Source organism: Muntiacus reevesi, chromosome 19 (assembly GCF_963930625.1).
Source record: "Muntiacus reevesi chromosome 19, mMunRee1.1, whole genome shotgun sequence".
Lineage (NCBI taxonomy): Eukaryota > Metazoa > Chordata > Mammalia > Artiodactyla > Cervidae > Muntiacus > Muntiacus reevesi.
The window spans coordinates 30751666-30779097 of NC_089267.1; the positions used below are offsets into that span (position 1 = coordinate 30751666).

At 41.0% G+C, this 27432-nt stretch overlaps 1 protein-coding gene across 2 annotated transcripts in view; it reads right to left on the reverse strand.

The window, feature by feature from the left end:
* Nucleotides 1–27432, reverse strand: part of SLC35F1 (solute carrier family 35 member F1) — a 400589-nt gene that overhangs the window by 27553 nt on the left and 345604 nt on the right. For both annotated transcript variants that reach the window (XM_065911395.1, XM_065911396.1), the window contains exons 5-7: nt 21117–21273; nt 18868–18920; nt 9905–10059 (exon numbers count right to left, since the gene is read on the reverse strand). In XM_065911395.1, coding sequence (XP_065767467.1) covers nt 9905–10059; nt 18868–18920; nt 21117–21273 — 365 coding nt within the window. The remainder of the gene's footprint in view (nt 1–9904; nt 10060–18867; nt 18921–21116; nt 21274–27432) is intronic.

A 27432-nucleotide genomic window follows, 5' to 3' on the forward strand; every position in this document is an offset into this window, starting at 1 on the left:
TCAAGACAATGTCTGAGCCAATCTTTGTTCTTTATCTTAGCAAACTGATGCTCTGGTTTCTGTGACCCCACCCAGGAGAGATGGATCCATACAGGTCTGCTGACAAAATTAGGTGTCTGAGAATGCAGGAGGGGGCCATGGTATGCACCATGATGACAAACACACCCCACACGTTCTCTCGGAAGACAGCTAGCTGGTTTTTCCTGGCTATGCTCCAGTCCAGCCACAAGCCTTTCCATTTGAAACTTCTGCATCACTATTAGCTCATTCTGTTCTTCCTTACAGCTTGTCCTGATGAGACAAGTTCAAAATATCTGCTTATGATGTGGAGTTTATGAATAGATTCGTGTAGCAGGAATTTTGACTTCTGGTTATAATTTTGGATCTCCCTCACAATTTATCCCCAACTTCTTTAATCCTTTCAATATTTCTGGTAAATGGAAATTGCTAATGGGCCAGACACTGGCTACCTGCTCACTAAACCTCTTTTACTTTCATTCCACGCAAACAGTTTGACTACATTTCCCAGCCTCCCTTGCAATAGAGTGTGGCCACATGACTGAGTTCCAGCCAATAGAATGAGGAGGAAGTTATGCAGCCCATAAAGTCTCTAGGCTATCTCACTGAGAGCCCTGAAGAGGACTGCAAGAGCCTGGCCCAGGAGCCCCTTTTCTTAAGGGGCCAGACAGTAAATATTTTAGGCTTGGGTTATACTGACCCTGTCACAACTCCTCGGTGCTGCTGTTATAGGCCAAAAGCAACCATGAATAACATACAAAGAAACGGACATGGCTATAGTCCAATAAAATTATATTTACAAAAGCGGGAGGCTGGCTCACAGTTCATAGTGTTTGATCCTTGCTCCAGAGGATGGCGGAGCCACAAGATGGAAGGACCTTGGGCTTCCGAATGGCTGTCTGGTGAGCTCTCCCTCCCACCCATGAGAGCACTTGCTCTAATTCAGCAAGATAGAAACCTTAGGAGACACTATACTGAGTTTTTGGGCAGAGGGAAACGAAGTCTAAACATTCATTGCTCTCACTATCTGCTATTTCATGTGAAACACTTTGATGCCTCAGTGATGCTGGTTTCTCCAATTCTCTACTCACCAGTCACAGTTTAAAAAAAATATGAAGTCATAAAGGCTGTGTCGGTTTTTAAATCTACCATTTATAATTGCACCAGGGATAATGAACTTAAAATTCACAGCCTTTTAAGATGCTGTTCTTACAAAAAGAAATATAACTGGTCACATATGTGGGTATTTTTCTAAATAAGATGTGCAGTATTGCTTCATGCTTATTGGTTGCAATAGGCTGGAGCTGCCTGCCCCGGCTTTTCAAGTGCAGTTCCATTACTGAAATTGCTTACTGTCGCCAAGGATCAACAGGGTTGCTTGGCTGCAGATTCAGATCCATGGCTAATGAAAGATTCCACTCTTGATGCAATCTCTGCAAACTCTGGCACTGAAACTCAGATGTTAAGGATGCTTGAAATTGCTGGTCTATTCAAGTTTCAGTGGTTTGGAATCTCATCCTTTGCATTAATCCGCCTGGTGATTTTTGGTGTTCTTGTCACCTTTATTTATAAATAAAGAGTTAAGAGCTGAAACAGTGCTTGGAGCATAGCAGGCATAGAACACACAAACATTTGCTGAATGAAGTTCTTTTAAATTTAGTGCATAACAATATATTATAAAATTAGCCCTACATTCAGAGTGATTAAACTTTTCTCGCCAAGTCTCCTATAACAACAACAACAAAACCAGTAAGAGAAACCGGCACATGTTGGGGGGTAATTTTTAGTGACTGACAGAGAGGGTCAGGTTGAATCAGGGAGCTTGACACCTGTCCTCATAGGATGTAATCTGGATTGCTTGAATAGTCAGTTGACGATGTAAGAAACTTTTCTGATTATTTGTCAAAAATAACTCATGGCAATTACAAAAAATTAAGCTGGTTTAAAAATGAGACTAAAACATACCAATAAAGTTCTAAGTGTGTTTAAAAATGAGACTAAAAATGTGTTTAAAATGTGGTTTAAAATGCATCCAGGTTGGATGCATGAGACAAGCGCTCGGGGCTGGTGCACTGGGAAGACCCAGAGGGATGGGGTAGGGAGGGAGGTGGGAGGGGGGATCGGGATGGGGAATACATGTAAATCCATGGCTGATTCATGTCAATGTATGGCAAAAACCACTACAATATTGTAAAGTAACTAACCTCCAACTAATAAAAATAAATGGAAAAAAATTAAAAAGCATTTCATAAAAAAATTAACATTAAATTGTTTACGTCAAAAAAAATGAGACTAAAACATACAGATAAACTTCTAAATGTGATTCATAGGAATCACATTACCCAGAATAAAGTGGCCTTCTTGGGCAAATGGTTTTGAAAACTCTCCCTTTCTCAGTAGTGAATTTTTGGGTGGTATAAACATCTTCCTGATGTAACTGTGTAACTTCTATGAAGCCCTTACCTTCCTGAAATATTACTCTTGCATTAGAATCACCTGTGACTTCATGCCGCTGCATCTGGGGAACGAGGTAAGCCAATGGACTAAGCGGAATGTTTTCAAAGGGGACTTAGACTTTACAGTGTTCATTTTTTTTCTCTATCAATTTTTTAATTTATTTTGATAAAGCTACAAAAATAACCTCTTATGAAGTTACTCTCAAATTTAACCATTACAGCAGTTCTGTGGCAGTATTAAGCCTCGATAAGGTAATAGCAGGATGAAGTGAAGTAAGCCATTTTCTATTTTAAATATCAGGCAAAAGGGAATATCCTGTATGTTCAACACTGGCTACTTTTTTTCCTGAAGAATGTTCAGTACATAATGGCATATCATGAAAGAATGATTGATATTTTATTTTAACATCTGAATTTTTTAAATTTATGGGTATCAACTAAAAATTCTACTGTAATGAAGGAATCAAGGAAGTCAGTTGAAAATGACTAATATAATATTTAAAGAAATTTTATGCATGAGATCCAACTCTGCCTTTTCAGATAAGGAATAAGAAAAATCTCAAACAAAATTGTTTAAAGCTACATATCCAGTTATAAAATTTGACTCTTTAAGAGCAGCATTCTAAAAATTGAATGAGAGAGAGATTACTAATCCTGAACTATATACTTTCACTCAGAGAAATACATCACCACTGGTCACCGTTCAAAAATTATGTAACGCCTTCAAAGGCTCCGTAGGGAAAGTCTAATCACCTTGAAGTTTGGAGAGAATAAATAACTGGATCAAAACACTTAAATAATAAAGAGAAACCACAAGTTAAACCTAGGCTCCTTTGGCTTTGCAGCCCAAGCTCATTTGCCACACCAGACCGCTGAATTCATGCTTGACACGGCAGACACTGAAGTAATCTTCCCACCCAATTCATTTTCTCACCACCTGATGCAGTGTTTTCTTTCTTAAAGTCACATATCAGCAGGCAACATAACTACTTTAAAAAGCAGCTGGGAAATTCAGCAAAGCACAGTGTGTATAGATAGGTGGAGGGTGGCTTCACTGCCCAGAATCGGCTTCCGAAGAGCACATTCACATGTCCCAGGTGGTCCAGCTTGAAGCCAATGTACCCTTACTTGTCTTGGGGTAAGTTATTAATGGGCCTCCTGCAGCAGGCAGAATAATCGACTCCCCAAAATGTTCACATCCTAATCCCTGAAAGCTGTGAATATATTACCTTACGTGGTAAAAGGGGGCTTTGCATATGTGATGAAGATAAGCATTTTGAGATGGTGACATTATTCTGGATTATCTGGGTGGGTCCAATATAATCACTTGAGTCCTTATAAGGGAACGCAGGAATGGCAGAGTCAGATCTGAAGATGCTGCAGTGTTGGATTTGAAGATGGAGGGAGGGGCCACGAGCCAAGGAATGCAGGTAACCTCCAGAAGCTGGAAAGGACTAGGAAACAGATTCTCCCCTAGAGTCTCCAGAAACCACACAGCTCTGCTAACTTTTGATTTCAACCCGGTGAGACTTCTGACGTTCTTTAAAGTGAAAGTGTTAGTTGCTCAGTCATGTCTGGCTCTTTGCGACCACATGGACTATAACCTGCTGGGCTCTTCTGTCCATAGAATTCTCCAGGAAAGAATACTGGAGTAGGTTGCCATTCCCTTCTCCAGGGGATCTTCCTGATCTAGGGATCAAATGCAGGTGTCCTGCATTGCAGGCATTCTTTACTGTCTGAGCCACCAGCGAAGTCTCTGACCTCTAGTACTATAAGGCAATAAATCTGTGCTGTTTTTAGCTACTAAGTACATGTTAATTTGTTACAGCCATCATAGGGATACTCCTTCAATTTTAAAAGGGTTTTTGTGTTCAGTAAATAAGGGGATGGAGTTCATAACTGGTCAAGCTTTGACCCTGAAAAGCCATGACACCATCAACTTGAAAACTTCCCATGCAAATCTCTTCCTAGGTTTGGTTTTAGGGAATCTCTGAGGTCCAGCAGAGCTCATCTCCTGTAATTTCCAAGGATTGCTGTGGATTTACTGTTCTGGATTCCATAGCATTGGTGTAATAAAGAAGAGAAACATGACCACTTCTCAAAAGTCTCATAAAATTAAAGTCTGAAAGAACTCTATTACCATGTAGACAGCCTAATTCAGAATTTGCTTCCTTGAGATGTGGGGCTTTATTGCCCAGTCAGCAGAAGAGGCAGAGAAGCTGCAGACAGTGGACTGGTGGGCAGGGAAGGGAATGGATTTTTTCCAAGGATAGAAAGCAAGAAAAAAGCAAATAATCAATGTAGGGCAGGAGAGCTTCATTTAATTATTTAGTTCTGCCTGGGTAAGCAACATCTGTGAGCAAAAAGCCCTTCTCTCTCAACTGGTAGATATTTATAACCAGACCAGAGGTTGTTCAAAGACATCATGATAAGCTGAAAGAATAAACTCTAATGGCAGACTGTAGTAAAACTAAATGAGATCCAGAGGTCACGGGTTAATCGTCAGAACTGAAGAGTGAGTCCCCTCCACAGCAATCATCTCTCATTCTTTTTTTTTTTTTTAATTGTAGGCTAATTACTTTACAATATTGTGGTGGTTTTTGCCATACATTGACATGAATCAGCCATGGGTGTACATGTGTTCTCCATCCTGAACCCCCCTGCCACCCATCTCACATTCTTGTCCCACTTCCTCCAGTGAGGGGAACTCCCAAGACAGTTTATTACACTTTCAGATGACTAACTATTAACAAGGTCTCTTTCTGTTTCACTATAATCTTATAACCTTCACCCACTGGTCCTGGTGCCACTTGCTTGCAGCCACATACAGTAATTCTGAACAAGCGACTCTCAATTCTGGTCACACACCAAGATCAATTGTTGTTCAGTCACTAAATCATGTCTAACTCTTTGTGACCTTATGGACTGCAGCCCACCAGGCTTCCCTGTCCTTCACCACCTCCCAGAGTTTGCTTAAACTCATCAAACTCATGTCCATGGAGCTGGTGATGTCATCCAACCATCTCAACTGGGGGGGGGGGGGTGTCTTAACAAATCTAAAGCCCAGGCTGCACTGCCAACTGCCAAAATACAGAATCAGTGAGTGGGACCCAAGCATCAGTATTTAAAAAACTCTCCAGGTGATTCCAACATGTAATCAAGGTTGAGGGGTACCACTTTAAGCTCTCTTCAACACTACACTCTAAATAAAGACATCCTGACCTAAAATGAATCTTCTCTTCCTTAGACTGTGACTTTTTTTTTTGAAAAAATTTTTAAAATTTTTATTTATTTTTTATTTTTTGTTTTTTTTTCCATTTATTTTTATTAGTTGGAGGCTAATTAGTATACTAATGCATATATATGGAATTTAGAAAGATGGTAACGATAACCCTATATGCAAAACAGAAAAAGAGACGCAGATGTACAGAACAGACTTTTGGACTCTGTAGACTGTGACTTTTAACCATCTCCTGAGGGCAGACACTGTGAGGCAACTGGCAGTCATTACTAAATCCAGGAGAGGAGTGTTATCTGAAACCACCTGGGAAGGCTTGGTGGCCCAAAGGTCATGATGGGCTTGAATTGGTTCCTTTTCATGGTTTTAAAAGTACGTGTGTGTGCGCTAAGATGCTTTAGTCGTGTCTGACTCTTTGAGACCCTATGGACTGTAGCCCAACAGGCTCCTCTGTCCATAGGATTCTCCAGGCAAGAATAGTGGAGGGCTGCTATGCCCTCCTCCAGGGGATCTTCCCAACCCAGGGATCGAACTCACCTCTCTTAAGTCTCCTGCTTTGGCAGGTAGATTCTTTACCACTAGTACCACGTGGAAAGCCCCTTAAAAGTATAACAGATAAAAAAAAAAAAATAAAGGAGATCTGTAGCAATCAAAAAAAAAAAAAAGTATAACAGATAGATAAATTGGAATTCATCAATATTAAAAACTTTTGTGCTTCCAAGGACACTAACAAGAAAATGAAAACACAACCACAAAGTGGGAGAACCACAAGCCCAGTAATTGTACTCTTGGGTGTTTATTTCAGAGAAAAGAGAACTTTGTTCATACAAGAAGTTGTACATGAGTGTTCAGAACAGCTTCATATGTAATAGCCTCAAACAGAAAAAACCCAGTCTTTCACTGAGTCGGTGGTTAAATAAATTTTGGTATGACTGTGCCATGGAATAGTACTCAGCAATAAAATAGAATGAACTACTGATATAGATATCTGGAAGAATCTCCAGATGATTATGCTGAAAAATTATGCTGCGAAAACAGTCAATCCCCAAAGGTTACATACTGTATTATTCCATTTACATGCCATTCTCGAAGTGACAAATTTAGAGAAATGGAGAGTACATTAGTGGTTTCAAGTGTTAATGAGGTGAGTGAGCCCTAAGTAGATATGGTTATAAAAAGGCAAGAAGGACACATGTGGGGATGGAAATGTTCTGTTTGTTAACTGGGTCAGTGTTAATATCCTGATACTATACCACAGTTTTGAAAGACGTCACCAATGAGCAAAACTAGATAAAGGGTAAATGGGAATTCTCGTATTATTTCTTAAAACTCGTAGATTCAAAATTTTAATCTATAACTTTGTCTTGAAAGTTTGATTTTTAAAAAAACAATAGGAATGAATTTTAAATAGAGAAAACACCTATTGTGTTGAACCAATTTTGCCTTAAGGGAATTTATCTGTTAAGCTGTAACCAAATACATGTGTATAATGCAAAGCATTGTTTTAAGAATTAAAAAACGTCTATGACTCCTCCAGATTGGTGAATCCAGGAATATCATTTTCAGATAACACAGGCTCCCTTCTGATGGCATGATGAGAGGTACCACGTGACTTCCTCTTCACCTGAGTTACCTCTCCTAAGTTAGCAGTAACATAAATGGTAAGTGGAGAAGATGGGCTTTGAAGGGTTAGAATTTACCTGGTTCATCAACCTTCTCAGTTCCTGATGTTTGTTTATGTAGAGAGCCCCACGTCTAACCAAATGAGGCGAAGTGTGAAGAGTGACAGGCTCAAGCAGGCACAAACACTATTCGGGTACCCCTTCCAGGTATTTGTTCTCACATTGAGAGAACATCAGCCTCACTGGCAGCAGACTCCCCCGGAAGATTCCCAGGTGCTGATTCTGTGGCCCCGGGACTATGGACCAGGAATCTGCATTTTTAGCAGTTCCCCTGGTGAAAGCAGACTTTCTGAGCACTGCCATGAGGGATGCTGAGAGCTGAGCTGGATCTGGACTGCCCAAGAGCTGACCGCAGTCCTGCATAAAAACCATATGCTTCGGTCATCTTCCTTTAAGGACGATGAAAGGGATTCTTCTTGTTCAAGAGTTTATAAAGAGAATTACAGGAGGAAGTGCTGAGATTGGAACTCATGCTGAGGAATGGATTAGATGTGGATGCTTAGTTGTAGAGAAGAGAAGAAAAACGGCAGCCACTGCGCTGTGCTGGGAAACCCCAGCTTGGGGGTTGCTTGGGGGTGATTCTGAGGGAAAGGGGTCCTCCCAGCACTGTGGTGGGGAGCAGAGGGAGTTACATGCTGTGATTTTGCATTTTACCCTTATGAGAACCAGGGTGCACTCAAGACTTAGAGGTTGCACCAGGCAGAGAAAATGAATTACTAACAATGTATCAATGCTATCCAACAATACAGTTTCTTGAAGCTGCCATTGTTGCCTCAAGGCTGGGCAGAAGGTTCCAAGTAAAGCAGCGACTTCAGCATTTTATCTCTTATCTGCTGCCACAGCCGCTTTCTCCACCTTTCCTCTTCCAGATCTGCTTCTGGTCCTCGCAGCTGCCAACCCTGTTGGTGACCTCCTTCCCACCTGTGTCTGCTCTTCCCGGTCTGTTTCTTGGCTATGATTTGGCTTAGCACAGTAATATTTCTGATGATTTGCTTCTGCTGCTCTGCCTCGGGACCTCTCAAGTATATACTTGCTCCAGCTCAGCACTTCTCTGGGAACCTCCCAACCCAGTGTGACCTGATTGAAGATGCCCCGCCCACTAAGATGCCCGCTCCACTGACCAAACCCGTGAGAAGGTGATATTAAGTATAATGCCACTGATGAGGCACTTGGCTAGAAGTGGCCATAGCAAAGCCTCTTTCCTTTTGCCTGTCCTAGTTTGGTCTTATGTGTTAGATGTCCCGTGCGTGCTTGCATGGGACATGCTTGCGTCATGTCAGTCGTGTCCTACTCTTTGCGACTCGATGGACTGTAGCCCACCAGGCTCCTCTGTCCATGGGATTTTTCAGGTAAGAATACTGGAATGGGTTGCCATTTTCTTCCCCAGGGGATCTTCCCAACTCAGGGATCGAACCCAAGTTTCTTATGTCTCCTGCATTGGCAGGCAGGTTCTTTAAAACTAGCGCCAACTGGGAAGCCCTTGGATATCCCATACTTGTCCCATTTCACACTTGTCATAATCCCTGCTGACTAGTTATAGGACTAGTTAAGGAATGGCAAGTGGGTCTCTTCTCATATACCAGTTCTAGTCAGTTGTTAATGAATCAGTTAGTATAGCATTTAAAAGACAGCATCTGATAGCCTAGCTCAGGGGGACCATAGCCAGTCAAGTCATGCCCATCTTGGTTGAGGATATGGGTAGAGTCTTACACTTGAAGAGACTGCTATCTTTGGACTAAATGATTTCTTCTTTCCTTTAGGGCTGACAGATTAACTGCAACTGCTTCATAGTATCTCTTTGCATTCCTTCACTGAAACCCTGGTCTTTTAATAAAGAAACTATTTTGAAGGCATTAGCATTTTCCATTCATATTTACTATGAAAATATATGCAAAATAGAAACTGCAGGAACTGTGTCTTTTCTCCAAAGAGAATACACTCCTCAGGTGCCTTTGGCAGAATCCATTTGGCAGTTATAGTTTGGGAACTGGATGTCTTCCGAACTTTAGGTTGGAAAAGGAGTAAGCTTTTGGGGTGAACGATGTCAGAAAAACTGTCCTCCATTATTTGCAAACCTCTATGGGTGTTTCTTATCTTTCATTATCAAATGTCATAGTTACTAGTCTCTCATCACAAAATGCTGCCTCTATCTTATGTGAGTGAAAGCTGCTCAGCTGTGTCCAACTCTTTACAACCCCATAGACTAGCCCAATAGGTTCCTCTGTCCGTGGAATCATCTAGGCAAGAATACTGGAGTGGGTTGCCGTTTCCTTCTCCAGGGGATCTTCCCAACCCAGGGATGGAACTCGGGTCTCCAGCATTGCAGGCAGCTTCTTTTCCATCTGAGACACTTGGAATGTAAACACCCAGGTCATGGGGGTCAGCATACAGAAGTGCAGTCCTTGATGCAAAATTGCAGAATTAGAGCAACTCCACTGCAGAGCATTCCTACTTATACGTGTTCTTTCCTACGAGTATCATCTTCAGACAGGAGCACTGACTCAACTTACCTTGTAATGGAAGAGAAACAACCCACAGAACAAGCTGTACAGATCTGCGGTGAGCAGGGAGAGGTTGACCGACGTGGCGCTGGTTTTCTTTATGACCACAGGCATGAAGCTGTAGAGACCAAACATGCAGGCGCTAAAGCCGACGTAGAGCAGTCCTGGAGGGAGAGGAAAGACAGGTGACATCATAGCCTCCTCCGGGGCCTTGGTGGACCACAGTGGGTAAAGGGGAACAGCGCCCCCCCTCCATTTCATTCTCACACAGTTTTTCTTTCACTCCATCAACTGATGTTTTTTATTGGGTAATACATAGCTAAAACATAAAATAAGAAGTGAAAACCTGTATGTGGAACAAGAACTATATGCTTCTCACACACATCTGATGTTTCGCCTCTGCTGTGAAGGAGAGTGGCTATAATCAGAAATAGGGTCAAAGCTTCTAAATTCTACTTCTGGTTGTGCTGTAATTACTTTCTTGTACCCATGTCTTTTAAACCTTTGTTCACTTCTTTTTATTTGCAACATAGGAACAAAACTATTTGGTACCATGTATTGCTCACAACAATGAATAACTGCATAATCCTTAAAATGAAACCGCTTACATGTCAAAGAGATGTGGACTAAGTCACAGTACTGAACTAAAATCCTAACTGTGTGACCTCAGATAGATCACTTCACATGAGCTGTCAGTTTCTTCCAGATTTCTGAATTCTGCTTAGCACTACTCCTGAAACTGGAGTCCTATTCCACCATCACTTTTCCTAGCATATGTGGGCTCTCACACGTAGGCTCTGCTCTTTTATAAACAGGTAAATGCTTTGCAGGCCATCAAATAATTAAGTTTTGCAAAACAGAAAGATTTAAAAAAATGCCCTTTTGCTACATGATTAGTCCCTCAAACTCTGAAATTCTCTCTCTCGCTCTAATTATAACTCAATATACAATTGTTAATACTAACCCCATAAGTACATAATTTTGTTCAGTCCAAAACAGATTATGGCTAAATCTAGGGTTTGGTTCATCATTTCCTCAATTTTGATACAACACAAATGCAGAAAAATTATGCCCATTTCTCTACCTTAAAAGAATAAGGCATAGAATAAGTACAAGTATTACAACTCAGTGGATCTTTGGGCATTTTTATATAATATTAAATAAAAGGTCCAAACTATCTAAGGGAACCTTGATGGCATGTTTGGTTTAGGCTGTAGGCAGATCACTTTCTTTGAATCCTGTGAATTTTGGAAGATTTGGCAGGTACTGGACACCCAGTCCCTTTGACCCTGAAGAACTGGGATCCCTTCAAAGAGAAATTTGGTTTTCCCATATGGAAAGTATTTAGGGTCATGAATTATTATTCTACATGTTTCTGATATTAAGTTTAAGGATAGCCATGTCACGTCCATATAAAAATATTAAGTAAGCAAACTCAGTACAACAGCCCCCTCTAGTGTGGGGGAGATGCCCTAAGAGGAAACTAGAATAATCACTTTTCTATTAGTTGTTCAGTAAATTATACAAGTCCTCTTGTGAAAATTCTGTCACAGTCATGTCAGATGGCTTTTGACTCTCTGTCTGAAGTTTTAATTCCCTAAAATTGGTCAGTTTTCCTGTACTTGGGTTTCATGCTATTTATAATTCATTTTCCTTTTAAACAAGTTACTAAAAAGGCAATATTAAATAACCTATGATTAATACATGAAAAGACATAAAAATTAATTCAGTATTCCTTTAAGGAATCTGAGATGAACAGACTAGACTAGGGATAAGATACACCCTTAAATTAATCTACTAAAAGTAATCAAACTTGATTAAAATATAGTCCAGGAACCAGGGTCCCCACTCCCACCACTTTTTAAAATTTAGATTATGCATGACTGGCTTAGGAAGTTCAACAATCCTATCCTCCCATCAAAAATTTAGATTAAGCATGACTGGGTTAGGAAGTTCAACAATCCTATCCTCCCATCACCTGACCTAGTGTTGATATACTGTGAACTCTCACATGTGAGATCTGATGTTGTATATTCAATTATTCAAACACGTATTCACTGCGTATCTACTGTGTTCTAGGAACTCTGCTATGGGCTAGCATGCAATGGAAAAAAAGGATAGACAAGAAACTTAGAACTGATATTAGTGCTATGAAGCAAGAAAAGTGTTGCTTATGGGAAATTAAAGGGGTATTGCTTTTGAAAAGGTGGAAGCGGCATTGACTTTAAATGCTGAAGGACTAGAAGGAGATGGCCAGGGGAAAAATAATTTAGGCAGGGAGACCTACAAATGAAAAGACCCTAGTGATTTCCAGGAGCTGCAAGAGGCCAGAATAACTGAGCGGGATGAACAGACTGAAGCAGTGATAAGAGAGGAGACTGGAAAATTAGGCAGGGGGTGGATTATGTGGGGCCTTGTAGGTCTTGGAAGGAAGCTGATATCTTATTCTAGTTGTAATGGGAAGCCATTGACGAATTTGTAGCAGAAGACTAGCTTGTAGTCTGATCTACCTTTCTAAAAGATGGCTTTAGATATGCATGGAGAAGGGACTGAAGGAGCGAAGCTCAGAGGAAGCCAGTGAGGAGCGCAGGGTCTCCGTCCAGGCAAGAGATGCTGGTGGCTTTTGCTCGAGGTGACAGTGGCGATGAAGGGAAGTGGCTGGTTTCTGAAGGTTCGGCATGCCCTGCTGGTAGACTGGATGTGCTGTCGTTGTTTAGTTGCTGAGTTATGTCTGACTGTTTTGTGACCCCACTGCCAGCCAGGCTCCTCTATCCATGGGATTTCCCAGCAAGAGTACTGGCATGGTTGCCGTTTCCTCCTCCAAGGGATCTTCCTGACCCAGAGATTGAACCCAAGTCTTCTGCATTGCATTGCATGGTCTTGAAGGCAGCCTCTTCACTGCTGATCCACTGGAGTAGCCTAAAATCTTTCTACTCGATTTTACAACCTTCCAGAGCAGTTGTTCAGAACCATTTGTGTTCTCCCAAGACTTTCCTGGTGGTCTAGACTGGAAGCATGTAGTAAGAAAAAGGACAGCATCAGAGACACCCATGGCTTCACGTGGTGGTGGTTTGGTCGCTAAGTCACGTCCGACTCTTGCAACCCCATGGACTGTAGCCTGATAGGCTCCTCTGTCCATGGGATTCTCCAGGCAAGAGTAACTGGAGTGGGTTTGCCATCTCCTTCTCCAGGGGATCTTCTTGACCTGGGAATCGAACCTGGGTCTCCTGCATTGTAGGCAGATTCTTTACGAACTGACCTACAATGGGTTCATGTGGATTCTGGCTAATTAGAAACTGATGCTGAATTATGACATCATTTACTGAGTTGCAGAGAACTGAGCAGGAGGACCAGGTTTTCAGGGGAAAGAAAAAGCTCCATCTTGAACATATTAAGTTTGAGATGCTTGTGCATCATCCAGAAAGATTTGTCCGGTAGGGAGTGGATTTATAATTGGTAGCTCAGAGAGAAGAGTGTGACTTTACAAGCAAACTGATGAGCCAAGGAGTGGAGGAAAGCAGACACATGGCAGAGTTCACTCCACTCGTCAGGCTGCCTTGAGATTCTCCAAGCTTAAACACTTACACATCTTAAACTTGTTCTTTACAAATGCAGAAATCAAATTTAGGGGGATGGGGATAAAATACAAACACCATCACATTTAATCACTTTGCTGGGTCAACCAGCATTTCTGTGTGTGGATAACCAGTCAGTCAAATGAACACAAGATTGAGAGTGGGCGTGTTGTGTTGCTGTAATTTGCTGATTTTTTGTTCTCAGATAAAAAATTAACTAGTTAATGGACATTAGTGATACACCCGGAGAGAGCAATGGCACCCCACTCCAGTACTCTTGCCTGGAAAATCCCATGGACGGAGGAGCCTGGTAGGCTGCAGTCCATGGGGACGTGAAGAGTTGGACACGACTGAGCGACTTCACTTTCACTTTTCACTTTCATGCATTGGCGAAGGAAATGGCAATCCACTCCAGTGTTCTTGCCTGGATAATTCCAGGGACGGGGGAGCCTGGTGGGCTGCCATCTGTGGTGTTGCACAGAGTCAGACATGACTGAAGTGACTTAGCAGCAGCAGCGATACATCCGAAGGCCCAACTTGCTGTCCTTATGGGATTTTTCAAGCACTCGATCGACAGGATCAAACAAACTGAATTACTTCTGACTGATAAACACATGGTGGGTACAATCACTACATTTTCAGACAAAGTATGTATGATCGTTTCTTTTCGGAACTGTTTTCTCTCTCACTAAATTTTAGACAGGATTTGGTAACTCTTGTCCTCATATGCTAAAGAGATTTAAGCTAGAGAAACTGGGAAGAATACCATCAGCTAAGACTAAGTACTTGCTATGTGTCATGTACTTTATGTACGTTAATCTCCACAACAGTATAACACCATTACTACTGTTATCCTCTTTACACATGTGAGGAAATAGGCTTATAGAATGTATTGGTTAATAAACACAGTCCACAGCGGGTTCAACAGAGGAAATACAATATGGGGTACAAGTTATAAAGGAGTTTGAATGGGTGATGGGGAAAGATGGATGGTAAGACAGCCCAGACATTAACAATGGCAGTAAATTATTCATATCCCTGGGGCCAGAGAGGTCCAGGGAGGAGGTCATGTCATCAGAGGTCAGAAGTCAGGGAGGTGTAATCAGAGGACACTCGTCCACTGCTAGAGACTTGACCTGAAACAGAGAGACACATCCTGGTCTCTTGCCTCCTCCCACCCTCCAGTCTCCTCCTACTGCCTCCCAGGGGTCAATCTAGCTGAAGTCAATTAACATGCCAGCCTGGGAGGCATTGTTTGCAAGGGTCAGTCTCTGCACTGCAGAGAAGAGTAAGGGTAAGAAACAAATCTGTGAGAAGAAAGGCAAAAGACAAGCTTCTAGAGGTCGAGTAGCTCACCTTCAGGTCACTCAGGCTGCCTGACTTTAAATTCTGAGTGCATACCACTAACCTATATTGTTTAATTATTATGAAGAGAAACAGGACTTGGATGAAGCATTCTATTTGACTGTAATGAGCATATCATTTTATATGGGATATATACACAATGCATTGTAATGCATGATATATCATGTGATAGGGGATATATGTGTTTATTTGTAATGGATATTGTATATACATATATATAGTATATGTCTGGGTTTGCTGCATATATTTTATCTCATCATTTTCTTTGGGATCGCACTGGTATTCTTTCACTTTCCTTTGACTAGACTAGATTTTTAAAATATCATTTTTAATTCTTAAAAATAAAGGCGAGGTAAGATGATATCAGGACATATGTACTAAGATGCCAAGCTGGGGGGTGGGCTCAGAGGGTGCAATGAGTTCCACCACAGGCAGCCATGAGCCCAGTGAAGCAGCCTTAGTTCCCCAGCTCCAGTTCGGCATTAGCAAAAAGAAGGGCTATACTATTCTTAATGATATGTAAGGTTTTTTCCTGATTTGTGGTCCCATTACTGCATCTTCAGGGAAAGGTCAAATCTCTTGTTTTGGCCTCCAAGACAAAATCAAAACCAAAGCAATCTTTGCTCATGGCAAGAAAAGTGAAGCCCCAGGGGCTTCCCTCGTAGCTCAGTCGGTAAAGAATCTGCCAGCAATGCAGTAATCTGCCTGCAGTGCAGGAGACCTAGGTTCAATTCCTGGGTCTGGATGATCCCCTGGAGAAGGAAATGACAACCCACTCCAGTATTCTTGCTTGGAGAATCCCATGGACAGAGGAGCCGGGCAGGCCACAGTCCATGGGGTCGCAAGGGTTAGACACGACTTAGCAACTAAACCACCACCACCACCACCAGCACACCGCAAATCGGTTCTGGGTGACCCGCCTCTCACGTTTCCTTCCTTTGACAGTGGACTTGCATATCAGCTAACACTTGTCCTTCAATACAATGGCAAATGGGATAAAGGGAATGCTTAAGCTAGTTATTAGATTTCACACACACCTGCTCACTGAGACCATGTTAGTCCTATAAGGTCCTACATTTCACATGAGTTTCCTGATTACATAACCAGCCCCAGTCTTTCTGTTCAGTAGAGTAAAATTAGGAAATAAAAACAAACAGCATCAAAGACTGTTATCTTCTTGCTTTTAATTACTCTTTGTATCTTGCAATTGGTCAATGTTATTAGAAAATATCAGAAGCTGTTAAAAAATGCTTTCCGAATCCAGAAAATATAAAACATGTTTATTATCCCATTTGATCCATAGAACAAAAAATGCTTTTACTTTGGTAAAATGGCAACCACAGGAGCTGTGCAAGAGACTGTGATGGGATCACTGGTGGGAGATAAAGAGAGTCCTGGCTCTTGGTCTGTCAACTACAGCACACGGATCAGAGCTCAGCATTCTAGGGCGACTTCCTTCAGCACGTGGGCAGGCCTTGATGGGAGCCCCATCCCCCTGGGTGTCTCCCTGCCTCCAGGGCCCACGAGTTGCAGTAGCCACTATACCATCTCCTGGTTTCCCAGAAAGAAATGTCAAAGCTAAGCCTAAGCCCCGTGCCCTTTCTCCACTGTTTTCCCTTTTGTCTACATTTTTGTAAGTTGAGAGACAGCAAGACAAGCCCCGTCTCCTTGGCTTGTCATTCATTCATTCACTCATTTAAAAGACACTTCATTATATTTTATGTGCCTAGAACTGAGCTAAGTCACTAGACGCTTATAGTAGGTTGGGATGAGGTAGGAGGACAAAGATGACCCTTATCCACGCTTCAGAAAGAAAAGATGAATATTTGGTTCCTTTTCTAGACCATTTGAGACTCATTTCCAATCAGGAAAATTAAATAAATGGCTTTATAATGTGTTCCTTTTACACGGCCTTTCATCATCTTGAACCACAGGGAATTGACATTTTCATAGCAATACGAGGGCTCAATGTGCTCTGATGACACATTTAACTAACACTGAATTATAACAGAGCCTTGGTGGACATGCACATGACATCTGCATAATTGGAGGACAAATTATTTTTTATTAGTGCTACTGCTATTAATATAAAATTAATTTATACTCATGGACCACTGCATGTGAAGTGTTACCAAGCACAGCTAACATTCTGGCTCTGAGGCTCACAGAGGCCATGAGGCTATAACCTGCAGCTGGCTTCCTTTCTCAGCCGCCTTCCTTTCCTCCCTACAATCCCTTGTCTTTATTGACTTTCATTTAATTGTGTCATTTTACAGCAAAACTCGAGAGAAATTAAACGGCCGGACTGTGACAGACACAAGGGCTGGGGAGTCACTAGAGAGAACCCCAGGGGAGTGGGGCATAGTTCTGCAGTGACTGCTGTGTCTTCAGAGGGAATCTGTCAGTAGCAAGTCAACCCTGGACGCTTCAGGGTCCAGGTAAATGGTGCAGGGAGCTTTATGTCTCTGTTGTCCTTGTTCAGAGAAGCAGAATTTGACGGAAGCCATTCCCTTGTAGCTCAATCCGTAAAGCATCTGCCTATAATGCAGGAGACCTGAGTTCGTATTCCTGGGTCAGGAAGATCCCCGGAGAAGGAAATGGCAACCCACTCCAGTACTCTTGCCTGGAAAATCCCATGGACGGAGGAGTCTGGTAGGCTGCAGTCCCTGGGGTCGCAAAGAGTCGGACATGACTGAGCGACTTCACTTTCACTTCTCACTTTCATGCATTGGAGAAGGAAATGGCAACCCACTCCTGTGTTCTTGCCTGGAGAATCCCATGGACGGAGGAGCCTGGTGGGCTGCAGTCCCTGGGGTCGCAGAGTCGGGCGTGACTGAGCGACTTCACTTTCACTTCTCACTTTCATGCATTGGAGAAGGAAACGGCAACCCACTCCAGTGTTCCTGCCTGGAGAATCCCAGGGACGGGGGAGCCTGGTGGGCTGCCGTCTATGGGGTCGCACAGGGTCGGACACGACTGAAGTGACTTAGCAGCAGCAGCAGCCAGTGTTCCTGCCTGGAGAATCCCCATGGACAGAGGAAACTGGCGGGCTTCAGTCCATGGGGTTGTAAGAGTCGGACACAACTTAGCAACTAAACCACCACCACCACCACCGTTAGTTCTATGAAAGAGCATGTAAGCTGGGGATGGCTCGAACAGTCCACTTCGGAGTGGCGAACCACCTGTATTTTCACTTCCCATTTGCATTCATCGGGCACGCATTTTCCAAGCACCCTCATAAGCCAACCTCCATGCTCAGTCCTGGAACCCAAGTGTCTTGGTATAGATGCTGAGGGGAGGTTTCAGGGCTTCCTCCCTGACCTTTGAGGGTGGGAAATGTCAGTCCCTTCCAAGGCTTGCTGAGTGATCATTATTAGAGCATCACCTAGGATTTTAACTCTTTGTCCTATTTTTTTTTTTTTTTTTTCAAGAGAAAAGTGACTTTCGAAACAGGTGGCTCATAGCTACCCCGGATGACTGTGAAGTGGCTCAAAGCATGTCTGGTATTTTCCACTGAGTCCATTTGGAGATCAATTAACCGTGTCTTTTGAGCAAACTGCTTCCTTCTGAAAAGGTTTTTATGGGTTCAAAATGTCCATTACATTGTTTCCTTTTGTGCCTTTTTGTTAAGTTCAGCTTTTTTTTTTTTTTTCCCTTTAGTAAAGTGCCACTTTTTAATGATCACATCAGTTTTGTGTTTATCAGTTAGAGCAAATTGCTGTCATGTGTGTCCCACCAGCACCTCGGGGCATTTTTTTTCTGGTTGGTCTTTAACCTAAAAACACACTTCTATGTCTACACTAATGGCATCTTGACGATGATAATGGGCAGAGGCTCAATTAAGAAACATTATGAATCATACAGTTCAGTCTCCTCTAGTGGGTGAGAGTCCCCAGAGTGACAAAGGGGGTTTCATTTTCTTTTGTCCCCTGCAGTCTTCCCGGTTGGTGCCTCACCACCACTCCAGTCACTCTCTAAAGGTTATTTTCCTGGTTTACTAAAAGCAGCATCTCAGGTGAGCAAACCCCTTACCTATTTGCCAGTCCCAGGGCACCTTCAACAGCTCCTTGTGCTCCATTATAGCTCTGTGGATTGAAAGAAAGCAGAGCTGATGAGCATTGTGGCCTACTTTTCTTCTTGTTGTTGTTCACTAACCAGATTTATACAAATTGTGAAGCAACCGGTTGAATTCCAGAAATAACTCTGGATCACACAGAGGCTAGTTTCATTAGGTAGCTCAGCCCAAGATTGGTTCCCGCAGACCCACCACCGTCCTTCTCACCCAGTGTGCCTCTAGCTTTCACTTCTCGCTCAGATGCTTTCTCAAAAGTACATGGTGAGGCTGGAAAATTTCTGGGCTTGCAGGTTTAATCCGTTTTCTGATTGAGCACTCTCCAGTGCAGTGTTTCTCAAACTTAAATGTACAAAAATACCACCTGGAGAGGATGTTACAAAGAGTTTCCTGGGGACTTCCCTGGGGGTCCAGTGGTTAAGAATCTGCCGTGTCATGTAAGGGAGGCAAGTTCGATCCCTGGCCAGGGAATTAAGATCCCACATACAACTGAGCCCATGCGCCACAATGAAGACCCAATGCAGCCAAAATTAAAATAAATAATAAACCCCCCAAAACATCTGAAAAATAAAAAAACAGTTCCTGGGCCCCATCCCTCCAGAGGCTGATTCAGGAGATCAGAGTAGGGCCCTTGGACGTGCATTTCTGACAAGTTCCCATGTGGTGCTAGAACTGCTGGTCAGAGAATGAGACTCTGAGAACCACTGTTCTGAAAGGACCAGGAGGGGAGGGTGGTGCCCTCCACCTGCGTCACTTTGGTTTTATTGCAACCTTAACGTAACCTATTTGCCAAGCACACTCATACGCCTCTTCCACGATTTTGGCAGCAGTGTGTCTGAAGGGCTCCATCAGTTCTAATGGTCTATAACTGAAGCAAATGAGTGCTAGATCTCCAAAGATACTTTTTTTTGAATTCAAGAATAATAATCCATAAAATGAGCCACCCATCTACAAAAGGTTGGTTACGAACAGTTGAACTAGGCAATTTCTTTTCCTCTTATGAAGCTGAAGTGCCAAATTTAGAAACTTTAACATTTAGAAAGCCATCATGCTTTCAAAATGAATCCCAAATAAATCTGTCTTAGAGAGTCTTCCCATCTCCTGTCCCTGTTTGCTATGGAGTTCCCCACCTGTATCTCAGGACACCAAAATTTGGAGAATTCTTGGAAAGAGCCTATTTGCAAAACAGATTTAAAGTGATACTAAAATAGCCTCCTTAAATAGTTTCAGACACAGATGCAATGACAAAGAACCGGCTTGTAGAAAGTGATGTGGTGAAAATCAGAATTACTCACTTTGCAGATAGGATTTGCTGAAATTTGACAGGAGGGTATATTATGCTTCTCTATCTCTCACCTGAAGCTAAAATACATGGCCTTTATTGATAAAAAATTAGGCTTTGCTGGACACTTATTCCATAGCAACTTCTGAGCCCTAGTCAATGATGACATGTATACTCCAATGCCAGAATTACTGAAAGCTTGTTGTTTCTGACTTTTTGATGCTTAGTGAATGCCTATATTATATCTTGACCCATTTAAGGAAAATGGAAACACTAAGTTTCTAGTTTCTAAGAGATGAATTTTTGTTGTTGCTGGTGTTTTTCTTTTTTTGGCTGAGTCACAAGGCTTGAGAGATCTTAATTCCCCAACCAGATATTGAACACTGGCCATGGCAGTAGAAGTCCTAACTACTGGACTGCCAGGAAGTTCCCTGAGAAATGAATTTGAAATGTGGTTCACTTGTGAAAACCCATGAGCAATAAAAGAAATTATAAAAGGACAAATTTAAACTCTAAGTTTTCTAAGTTGTGGTTACTAGTAAAAGACTGGTATACTAGTTGTCACTAGTAAACAGAATGCCCCTTTTTGGAAGTACATCAAATCATGGCATTTACACTTGGTTTTCCTCTTTCTCTAAGTATTAATAAAACCTCATTGGCTGGTTTGGGAGAATCAATGTACTTTTAATGCTTTCTTATAAGTTATTTTCAAAGTCATTACATAAATTCATTAAAAATTCATTTAGTTTGGAAGAAATTTATTAATAAAGATACTGAGTTTTCAGATTTCATGTAGGAGGTTTGTAACAGGTTTCTAGCTCTGATTTTTAGAAAATAAAGTGAACAGCCATAACCTAAATGAAAAATATTTAAAAAATAAGCTTTAAGCATATCAACTGCCTGAATTTCTTGTTATTTTTTACTCACAACTGAATTCCACTGAAAAATGCCCCGAAGAGTCCAATCATTCCCAGGAATTCCACTCGGCTCAGAGTTCGGATGATGTATTCTTCCCAGACGTTAGAGATACCATACAGCGTGGCTCCTCCTAAGACAAGGAGATCCCCCACCAGCTTATTTTCCCCTAGGAACAGAAGAAGAAAAAGGAAGCTTTATTAAAATTTTACTAACAAGAATTTGGCCCCAGCAAAATCAGCTTCCTGTGCTTATTCTGAGGCTTCCCTGGTGGCTTAGACTGTAAAGAATCTGCCTGCAATGAGGGAGACCCGGGTTTGATCCCAGGGTTGGGAGGATCCCCTGGAGAAGGAAATAGCTACCCACTCCAATATTCTTGCCTGGAGAATTCATGGACAGAGGAGACTGGCCGTCTCAAAAGAGTCAGACACTACTGAGGAACTAATACACATGGTTAGTCTATTCTGACATTTTTATAGAAGTTCTGTATTTTGCCTACTGAAAGTCTGTTTATGTGTGCTTCAGATATGTTGTGATGTAAAAAGGTTGCTCTGTCTACCCAATAAGAAGTCTTCCCTAGCTAAGAAAGGGACTAGTTTCTTCTGGATTGTACTGTCTCTGAAGAGTCCCATGTCTTCTGTCCATGGGTTGAAACGTTCATAGTCTGAAATGGTTGAAATTTTCAACTCCCCTAAAGTAAGCAACAGAAGAGTGAAAATATATGTAATTGATTATCACATCAATATTTTTCTTCTTTCATAAAAAGTATCTATTTGTTCTAAATTCAGTTTTGGCTAGTTTTGGTTTATGTCCAATCTCTCATAAATTATGTACCCAACTATCTTCTATAATTAGGCCAACTCTTTCTACTCCAGAAAGTGTGAAGCCAGGGAAGGAGAGTGGGAATCAGCAGCTGGAGCCTCATAGTAAGCTTGTACCCAAGTGGTCTCCAACTCTGACCTGTGTAGTCGGCTCATGGGCGCTCAGTAGATGTGACGTTCTGGGGCAGAGGAGGTGCAAGCTGGGGAGGGGACTCTGTCCAGCGAGATTCTAAGGGACAGACTCACCCTAGAGTAGCCTTGCATTCCCAGCTCAGCTGGAACAATCTAAAACTGCAGAACCAGATTATCTCTGTATAGCTGGGAGCACCGCGTACTCTCCAAGAGGTTTCACATAAAAGAATTTGGGTGGGGTTTGGGCAGAGATCTCAAGCCTCTGTGGTCACCTCCAGGGATATTGACTCCAGTTAGTGTCACTTTTTCTAAGACAAGTTCCATTCCTAGTAAGGATCAGAGAGACAGAAGATAGTCTGAAAGGCTAAGAGTTTGAATGGAGCCGAGAGTCTGGATCAGCAAGGGCTGGCAGCCCTCACTGGGCTCCTGAAGAGCAGATGACCCAAGAACATGATGAGGCTCCAAGGAACCTCAGGGCTGTGTCCTGGGTGCGTCTTCTGGGGAAATTAATGTTGCCATTCTAGAGTATCCTGATTAATCTCTTTTTTAACTTAATTTTTATTTTTTAACATCCAAAACATTTTGTACGGGGGTAGAGCTGATTAACAATGTTGTGATAGATGTGATGTACACACACACACACACACACACACACACACACACACACACACACAAAATGGAATATTACTCAGCCATTAAAAAGAATGAAATAAGGTCATTTGCAGCAACATTGATAGACCTAGAGACTGTTTACTGAGTGGAGTAAGTCAGACAGAGGAGAAATATCATATGACATCCCTTATATGTGGAATCTAAAAATAAATGATACAAATGAACTTACAAAACTGAATAATCTTTTTAATGTGTGAACTAGAAAATCATGACAGAACTCATAATTTTAAGGAGTTCATTTGAGGAATAACTGATAAAATAAAAAGCATCCATTACTAAAATTATAAAATTATAATGAACATGATTCAGTCACTTTTCAATAAGGAGTCATTTCAGAATCTTATGGTGACATGGGGCCATTACTATGAATCTCAATTGTTGTATTAGTGAAGTGTGGAAATTCTGCTTGATAGAATTCTTGGTTAATGAAATTAACTTTATATGAATGGATTCAGGAAAGTTAAATTATAATGAAATATTTTAATAGAAATTAGAGAAACATCAGTCCAGCTTTTAAAAGTCTTAAAATGAGACTGCATTGTTTCAATGAATAGTCCCACCAATCTTTTTCAAACTCCACATTTGTTTCATTATGGTCTATTCTGTTAAGCTTTTGACTATGTGGCATCTACTCCCCAGTACTTTGAATTTTTCACAGTCATAATTTTTGTTAATAATGATACAACATTGTGTAACTGCAAGTTCAGAAGTATTTCCTAAGTTACTAGGGACAAAATGATTAAATACTATTTATTAAAATTTTACCAGTAAATGTATTTATCAGTTTTTAAATCATTTGACAGTAGATACTTACACATAGAGCATGTGTGAAATTTTAGATGATTAAATATAATTGAACTAACCAGGACATGATTTTATCTAACCATATCATAAATGAAGTGTTTGATATAATACAATTTGTAGTTAGCTGGAAATTATAACATGCCCTATTAATGCAATAGACATTTGACAAGGTTGAGTCAGTTTTTCTGAATGTTCACAGGGAAAATTATATCTAGCAAATGTATCATTTATGTGTGGGTGAAACCACAATGAGTGATAATGTTTTGCAGATTTGGGGTAAACAGACACATTTGAAGTTATGAGAAGTCCATTCAAGTCCATGTCTTCTTTGTCTCCTCTGAATTTCACACTCGTGTACCTGTGTGAGTACCAGAGTAAGCTCTGGGAGTTGGTGATGGACAGGAAAGCCTGGCATACTGCAGTCCATGGGGACGCAATGAGTCAGACATGACTGGACTGAACTGAACTGTACCTGTGTGTGGCCCTCACTGCATTCTGCTTCACCTCTGTTATTTGTTACCTTGCATGTCTTCCCTTCTCCCTGTTTTCTTTCACAATAGGATTGAAAGGTCTACTGTGACTTACTTGGTTTTATATTCGGTGTGGGCCCTAGCACAGATTCTGGCTCATTGTAAGTTCTCAATAAATGCTTCAATGAGTTGAGCTGACAGAAAAGGTCTTTCTTTTTCAATCCTGTGGTAAAGACATTGAGTGGCAACACCTTTCAGTTCAGGTAGACATGGATTCTAATTGTATCTCTATCACTTAATACTTGTTGAACATGGGCAAGCTATAGAGTCTTTCTGACTTGAGTTTTCTTATTTGAAAATAAGGTTATGGTGAGGATACTGTAAAATAATGTCAATAAGATTTTAAAATGCAAAATAATGTAAAATGCCTAGTGTATTTGCACTTATAAGTGTTCGTTAAATGGTGGTCAAAAAGAGTGAATCAATCATTCTCTTTGAATCACCATCTGTCAGTTCGGCTTGGCCATTTCTCATTTTGGATTGCTTCTTCGTTCTAAACAACCTAGTCATAATTGCTTTGCAAGAATTGGTTTTCCTTATTAAAGTTTTCATTGAGTACTAGGAATACTATTTTTGGAGGGATACTTGTGTCTGTGTAGTAGAGAGAGAAGAGGGAATGTTATTTATTATCACCACTTATCATTAGTTCAAGAATAAGTGGTGAATTAAGCCCAGGTTGGATGCATGAGACAAGTGCTCGGACCTGGTGCACTGGGAAGACCCAGCGGGATCGGGTAGAGAGGGAGGTGGGAGGGGGGATCGGGATGGGGAATACATGTAAATCCATGGCTAATTCATGTCAATGTATGACAAAAACCACTACAACATTGTAAAGTGATTAGCCTCCAACTAAAAAAAATAAATGAAAAAAAAAAAGAATAAGTGATGAATTATAGATAGCATCACTGTCACAATGGATATGAATTTGAGCAAACTCCAGGAGATTGTGGAGGACAGAAGAGCCTGGCGTGCTGTAGTCCATGGGGTGGCAAAGAGTTGGACATGACTTAGCGACTGAACAACAACATAGTATTCTAGAGTGTTGAAAGACTGCTAATGAAATTTATGAAAATGAAGCCATCTCACTAAACATTTTTGAGTTTTAAATGGAACCAACTGCTTTGTTTCTCTGAGACTCACTTGGCTTTAACACAGAAAGTCCTACATCTGGGAAACACCTCCATTCTGGACAACCTGGGACAGTCATTCATCCTAATTTACTACAATTGAACAATAGTACAATTGAACAATTTTTTACAAGAGTCACAATAATGGAAAAATAAGTATTAAGTGGTGTAGCAGAAAGATCTCACATCCTACGACACAATTTTGTAGTGGTGTGCCCTTACACAAGTTTCTTATCTTCCCTGAGTTGTGATTTCTTCAACTGCAAAAGTGAGAATAAAAATACTTTCTTTGCCTAATTAGGAGGATAAAATGAGATGATGCATAGGAAAGTACTTGGTACCAATAAAACTATCACCTTCTAAAATTATGATTAATTATCTAATTCCTTGAAAATATTTTTTCTCTTTTGAAATAAATATAAAGTTATATCTGGTAATAAAGAAAAGTATCATTATGGTATCTAACATCTTTGATAAGTGAACTATAAGATGCAATATAAATGTATTGTGATAGAAAGGAGATATTTTGAAGAGTAAGAAATAATTTTATGATAAGGATCTATTTTAATTGAGTTTTAATCTTAAACCTATTATTTTCTAACCTTCTCTTTTATTATATATTCATACGTTTTCCAAGGAAAGTAGAAATATGGAGAAACCTCTTTGGCCTTATTACGAAACCATTTTTACACCCTCCAACATCTATTCTCAAGAGCCAGTTTCTCGCATGTCTTTCCCACAGGTAACAGTAAATGCAGAGCTGGTCTCTTAGAGGAGGCTTGTGAGGCTAGAGGAAGGTGACAAAGAAGGAATGCACATACTAGGCCCCCTGAGGTTCACTGACAAACTTGGAAAAGACATCTCCTTTGAGTTCAGCCTGGGAGCACTTGTGGTGGATGATCAGTTGTTCCCAAGACAAGCATAGAAGTGGAATGTGTTTTTGTTTCTGTCCCACTTTGTAGACCATTCCACAGGCTCCAAGGCAGTCTTCATGGCCAACATCAAGAGTCCTTGAGGACTGATCTACTGTATACCACACAGACCTCTGCTCAGGGTTATGTGTCAGCCTGGATGGGAGGGGAATTTGGGGGAGAATGGATACATGTTATATATATGGCTGAGTCCCTTTGCTATGCACCAGAAACTATTACAACATTGTTCATTGATTATACCTCAATACAAAATTGAAGGTTTAAAAAATAAAATAAAAAGGTAACAGATCAAGTCAAGAAAAAAAATCTTTGAGGACAGAATTTTAAAAATCCCAAGCTGAGGAGAACCATGGACTGATTAGCAATATAAAAAGGACTAAGTCAGTCATCCTCTTTTTCTGCAAAAAGCTATTGATGACAGTGATGACAATTTATATCGAGTTGAATGCCTGATTCACGTTCTGGTGAGTGCTTGAAGGATTTTACAAAAGTTCTGGCCCTGGCGAATTAATGCAATTTAACCAACTCTTACAGTTAGGGTAACCAATGGAACATTTTTGATAATGATGCACACAAGGCTTACATTGTCTTCAAAACCAGTGTCTTATTTTCTCTTTTCAAAATATTTCATATGATAGCTTAAATTACTGCCTAATTCAATATGTTTAGACACATGAGATGTGTCCAATCACTGTTTTATAAAATGAGCCCTTGGATCCTAAATTTGGGCTGCCCTCAGGACATCATGCCGTATACTCGGGCACCATTACGTGAGCATGGGAGGTATTCAACAATGATAAAATTCAATTTTGTTAAAACTGGCCCTTCATATGTTACAACAGGAATGAAGCTATAAGCTTTAAACAGTCATATGAATAGATAAAACACGGCTCCCGCATGTTTCATTCCTTTAAAAAAATGACCACTTTAGAAAGACTCCTAAGTGAACTCACTTTCTTTTTCTTAAATAGTACTAGTACTCCTTTCCTAACACTTCACTTGAAAAAAATTTTTTTTTACAGGATTAGTGAATACAACCTAGTGAAATCAGTTCAAGTCAGTTTAACATTCTCGGCGTAAATGCTTAGATTTATCATGGCAATTGTCTTCCTTGACTATGATACAAAATGATGGCCAGGGTGAATGTGGAGGTTCAGCAGAGCAACATTTTAATAAATAAGAGCACCTGCTGCCAGTCTGTGCTTACACAGTTCAAGCAAAGCTGAGAAAGGGTAATTCAATTGTGACTTTATGACAACTAGCCACGCACGTTGTATTGGACAAAAATACTGTTTCATAGGTTCAAAGAG